This window comes from Benincasa hispida, chromosome 12 (genome assembly GCF_027475165.1).
Source record: "Benincasa hispida cultivar pf3 chromosome 12, pf3_genome.v1.1, whole genome shotgun sequence".
NCBI classification, from domain to species: Eukaryota; Viridiplantae; Streptophyta; class Magnoliopsida; order Cucurbitales; family Cucurbitaceae; genus Benincasa; species Benincasa hispida.
Genome location: NC_143489.1, coordinates 2,075,834 through 2,081,023, shown reverse-complemented (window position 1 = coordinate 2,081,023; position 5,190 = coordinate 2,075,834). Strand labels below are relative to the sequence as shown.

At 36.8% G+C, this 5,190-nt stretch overlaps 1 protein-coding gene across 1 annotated transcript; it reads right to left on the bottom strand.

Annotated features, from left to right (window-relative positions):
- Window positions 1-1,600: 1,600 nt before the first annotated feature.
- Window positions 1,601-4,911, bottom strand: LOC120068456 (uncharacterized). Its single transcript, XM_039020235.2, has 6 exons — window positions 3,930-4,911; window positions 3,415-3,577; window positions 3,092-3,268; window positions 2,911-2,994; window positions 2,593-2,674; window positions 1,601-2,450 (listed from the first exon to the last, which is right to left on the bottom strand). The coding sequence occupies exons 1-6, from the start codon at window positions 4,262-4,264 to the stop codon at window positions 2,008-2,010; spliced, it is 1,284 nt and encodes a 427-aa protein (XP_038876163.1). The 5' UTR covers window positions 4,265-4,911; the 3' UTR covers window positions 1,601-2,007.
- Between the last annotated feature and the right edge of the window lie 279 nt (window positions 4,912-5,190).

Genomic DNA, 5,190 nt, shown 5'->3' with positions numbered 1-5,190 from the left:
TTTCAATGCCGTCACGAAGGCAACACGATGCTACAAAGATGTCCTTAGTGCTATAGGCACTCGATTAATGTCAAGAAATTGTACATATTGATGTGCCTTGGTACTACGAGTTTCTTTTTATATGCAGCTAGCATAGAGGAAAGAGTTGTAGAGCGCTGTCAACAGCCATTCCTTGTTAAGTAGCCATTGTTTGTGAGAGATTAAAAGTCAGTTAAGTAATTATGAGTTGTTTAGTAAGTCAGGGAGATCATTATTGTAATGCTCATCTTATAGAAAAACTTACGGTTGTGAAAGACTGGATAGTCTCTAATTGGGTTTGTTTATAACCTGTTTTGAATCATTCTCTTAAGCATTTATTGGTCACAAGACATACAAATAACATCCAAATTTTACTTTTCTTTCATTCTTTCTTGTTACATGAATTATACCTTAGATGTAACCACCCGAGTTTAAGAGAGGTACACGAATGAACTAATATCACATCCGAATGAGAGGGATCCTGAGGACATGAAAGTATGGTTAAGAAAGACTTAAAAGAATTGAAAGTTACTGTCTATATCAACAAGGTGCACCTTCATTTTCGGTGGCTCAATCATAGGAACTCCAAAGTTAAGCGTGATCTCTTGGAAATTTTCCTAGGATGCATTCGAGTGAGGATAGAACATGTTGAAAGGACCCATATTGATTTGTAGGGACAACTTTCACTTGTAGAAGCATTCAAGATATGTAAATACAACCTAGTTAGGTTGCAGGGGCGTAGGGGGTGTAGGGAAATGCCAAGACCACCACGTGCTGAATCTAGATTCCAAATCCTGACATTGGAATACATATATTTTCATTCATATTATCTATTTAGGGTTGTCCAAGGCATATATTTTCATTCATATTATCTATTTAGGGTTGTCCAAGGCATATATTTTCATTCATATTATCTATTTAGGGTTGTCCAAGGCAACAACCAAAGTTCATGAGTAGACCCAAGCCTAAAATGTACTAGGAAAGAGCATAGGAGAGCGTCCAAAAAAGGAAATGTCAACACCTCAAAGCTTGGACCGACAAAGCAAGTCAGTAAATGTATACCAATTGAGAAATAATTGAGTTAATGGTAAACTAGCACCATGCAATCTCGAGTGCCAAAAACATCACTGACACTCCTACCATCACATGCAATAGTGGACATTGTCAAAGGATTAGCTAATAAATAGTCCGTTCAACGACCCAAAAAGGAAAGAGTTAGTAATCTCCAAAAATGAAATTGGATTTTTTTTTTTTTTTTTTTTTTTTTTTTTTTTTTTGTAGTTAGTCACTCTTCATACTAACTTAAGCATCAAAGTATAGTAAGTTTAACACTATATTGGAGCAAAGATCTCTTATGCTGATAAAGTCAAACATCGAAACTAAACTAGAGAGAAACGAACCAAAAGTCAAAGCCACGCACAACACAATCCAAGGTGGGCGAGATCAACATTACCCAACCATTTAACAATAATAACCATAGCCAAAAAAATTATGCCCTCATGGACGAAAATGAAATTTAAACAAAAAGAAAATTGATAGGCTAACTGCATAGAGTAAAACTCAAGTCAAGAATACACAAAAGTAGAAAAATATATTATGAACATTTGACATTAATTCTTATATTTAACCAAAACAAAATTACTATATTCAAGGGTACCAATTTCTAAAAGAAGATGGCAACAAAAATTAATAAAATAGCTACCCAACATTGCTTCTTACTTTCCCCTATTTATTCTACAAACACTCCACATCTCAAAATAACAGGAAGATGAGATGAGAAAAGAAAATACCAACCATACAAATTCAGGGTGTAATGAAAGCCTAAATTATCTTTTACCCTTCTCTCCTTCCCCAATTCTAAAGCTTCTTTTTTACAACTCAAGAGGGAAAAATAAAAAATTTACCACCTTCAAAACTTTCTTCGAAGGGGCTATATGTGTCAAGAAACCAATGCTAAGCTGAAGCTGATTACGAGATTTGTTGTAGCAATCATCTCTTTCCGATGTTCGAAAATCTCCGGGCAACACCGAACACAACTGCTTTTGTTAAGAGGCCATGATCGAGACTGCAAGCAAGGGCGATTGCTCCACCGACCATAAGAAGCTTTGGCAAGTTCTTTCCTGTTGGTTTTTCAGAGGGCTCCTCCAAGCTTTTGTCATCTGAGGAATCATCAGATGCATCTTCTGAGCATCTCAAATAGTCAGTACTGACCTTTGTGTTGATATTAGCCATCAGAGCACAGTTTGAAAGTGGGGCTTCAGACGCTCTGTGCTTTTGATATGCATGTAAAGCGGGATCGATCTTCTTCACGGCTCCCCACATCCCCTGCCTGACTCCGAGCTTTGCAATTTCCCATGGAATACCCATGTCTTCATAGTGAAATAGTAACACCTCACATGCAGTCAGCTGTCCGTTCCCTTTTTTCGACTCAACTGTTCCATAAATGAGCAGAGCAAGAACTCTTTAGTTGCAATTTTATATTAGAAAAGTAATTTTAAACTGAAAGCTTATTCTACGATGAAAATGATGGTCAATAAATTAAAAATAAGCAAGAAGACTTAAGAACTTAGCTACCTGCACGGATGCACCAACTTGAATAGTAAAGGTCGACGCGTTTTGGCTTGTTCTGTCTAGGTATTGAGGAACAAGGTACACCCTAAATCAAGAGAAACCAAGAAAAAGTATTACTTCCTGAAAATCGAGTTTTAAACGTGCAAGTATTTATGCACAATAAAAAACTAATCACAATCTAACCAGAAAATACATAAGTGCAGCTATGTCTAAATAACCAAACTTCAACAAGATTCTCATGGAAGAAACTAGAAAGAAAAAACCAAAACAGAACAAAAGACAAACATGGAGAGATAGGTCCACCGGCATAGTATGTCTTACCTTCGTCACACAATAATATGACTGTCCTGATTCCCAGATTCTTCGTCCGATCACGTATTCTCGATCACTACAGAAGAAAGGGAACTGCAGGAACAATAAATCAAGGAGAAAACAATAAAAAAAAGATTAAAATTTTGGGAACAAACACAGACAAGAGTGAAAAGAAACAAATTTCACTCACCTTGCGCACCCAATGGACAGTCATGGTTCCTGTGGTAGAACAATCCTCCAAAATTTGAGCACTTATAAGCATATCATCCCATTTCAGTCTGAATTCATCATCCCAAAAGAAGTCCCTTACCATCTGAGGGGTTGCATCCTCAAAAACTGTTCGACTTCGGTATTGCGGAGGCCCCATCTGGCAAAACAACAAGAAATAACACCATCATATATTAGAGAAAAAAACTCAACACAAATGTCTTCATTATGAAAAATTGGTTACAAACTGAAAAGGGCTACAAACACAAGGGACTATAGTAATGTAATGGATAGCTAGCTAGCTACCTCAGGGTCTCTCCGCCATGCTTGATAGCTCATGGTGGCGGTAGAACGATCCATCATTTGAATCCATGAAGGGCCTCCATCTTTCTCCTCAACAAGCCTATATAAATTCTTTAAATCCTCCTCGGTTAACTGGGCTGGTTTTTCGCCTTCTAGTTTCGATGAACTGTGGTTACGGATATGTATTAGCGATTAAATATATCATATCATACTCTATCAGCTTAAACTATAAAACAAACTCCGGCATTGAAACAGTCCTATACTTCTTAGTTTTTACCTTTTCAATCAATGCTAATAGACACTCAACTAGTTTCCTTACAGTTTCCAACATTATGGTGATAGGCATATGTCTAAAGAAACCAAATAGCCCATAACCTAATAGCTTAAATTTCAAGTTCAATGCTACAAATAAAAATTGTCAAAGGGAAACATAGACGTTTAAATCAAACACAGAATCACAAAATGAATTTCAAATTCGAGTGTCGTTCTTGTTTTTGATGAAATTAAAAGCAACAGACCTGGAGATGGAAGCGGTAGGTGAGCCAGCTAGAATTTCTTTTTCATCCCCACAATTTGACGTTAAATTCAAGCATCTGGGCAGCTGAATTTTCAAAGAATTCAATCTAGAAATCGATCCAACAAAGCAAGACGACGGCAAATTACCCTTCAACTTGGAAGAATTGAACAAATCCCTTCCAGAATTCGCCCATTTAGGTTTCCAAATCCATCCCACCAACACCCCCACAATAATTCCCACCCACAAACGAGCAATAAACATCAAAACCTTAAACACTAAATCGTAGGCGGCTGTGGGAGCCTCCGCCGTCTCCAAAACGTACGAATCCACCGCCATAGCCCCCCAAAATCAAGAAAACGAAATGACCCACAAAGTCAAATACAAAGATACGAAAGAAAAACAAATTTGGGTAAATGGGTTTGAAGGCAAACAAGAAACAGAGAACAGAATCGAGAAGAACCAAGAGAATCAAACCAACTGAGAAACGGAGTAAGAAACGGAAAGGAATTGATAGAAAACTAAGAAAGAATACCGGGATTCGGATATAGTTCTATTTATCCCCCTTTTTTTCCCTCTTAGATTCTTCGAAGGCGCAACAGAAGATCAGAAAATGGATAAGAATCCAGAGATAAGCGGTGAAAAGAAGACGCGCCCTTGTAAGGACCAGATAAATTTCTCTGGTTATAGAGAGAAACCAAAACAAATCAACTCTAAATATCTCTCGTTTCTCTTTGCTTAAATATAGAAAGTCACAAAAAGGGATACAGAAATGAAGGATTTTGGCCGAACTTGGGCTGAAAAGCCAGATGGGTATGGTCGGTCGCTCTCTAAATCGCCATTAAAATGGCTATTCCAATTTCCAAGATAGCGATCGATCGTGTTTTCGTCACCGCGTTTGTATTTTTCACGTTTTTGAAACTCTTACTTTCTTCTTCTACCTCCTTTTTCAACTCTAAATTTTTTTTGACTAAAATTTGAGTCGTATTGTATTAGTGTGTGTTTTTGGCGGATTAATAAAGATGGGATTTTTCTTTGATCGTATAATTTATTTTTGCTTAAATTGAGAGCTGAATTCTCCCCTTTTTTAAGGGTTAGCACATTTTTTCCACTTGAATTGAATAAGGATAAATCTATTGATCGTTGTAGTTGAATAATTCTTGTGGATAGTCAGATTGAACTTTGTCGGTTATTAATAGATAAATTGTTAAGTTACAAATTTCTATCTCTTGAGTTTTAGTTGAATTATCGACTTAGTCACAGAT

Bases quoted from the DNA above. Each gene is read 5' to 3' on its own strand.
- LOC120068456 (XM_039020235.2), bottom strand. From the start codon at position 4,264: ATGGCGGTGGATTCGTACGTTTTGGAGACGGCGGAGGCTCCCACAGCC. The intron at 2,675-2,910 runs GTAAGACATACT...CTCTTGATTTAG, and splicing joins CATATTATTGTGTGACGAAG to GGTGTACCTTGTTCCTCAAT. The intron at 2,451-2,592 runs GTAGCTAAGTTC...TTTATGGAACAG, and splicing joins AAGTTGGTGCATCCGTGCAG to TTGAGTCGAAAAAAGGGAAC.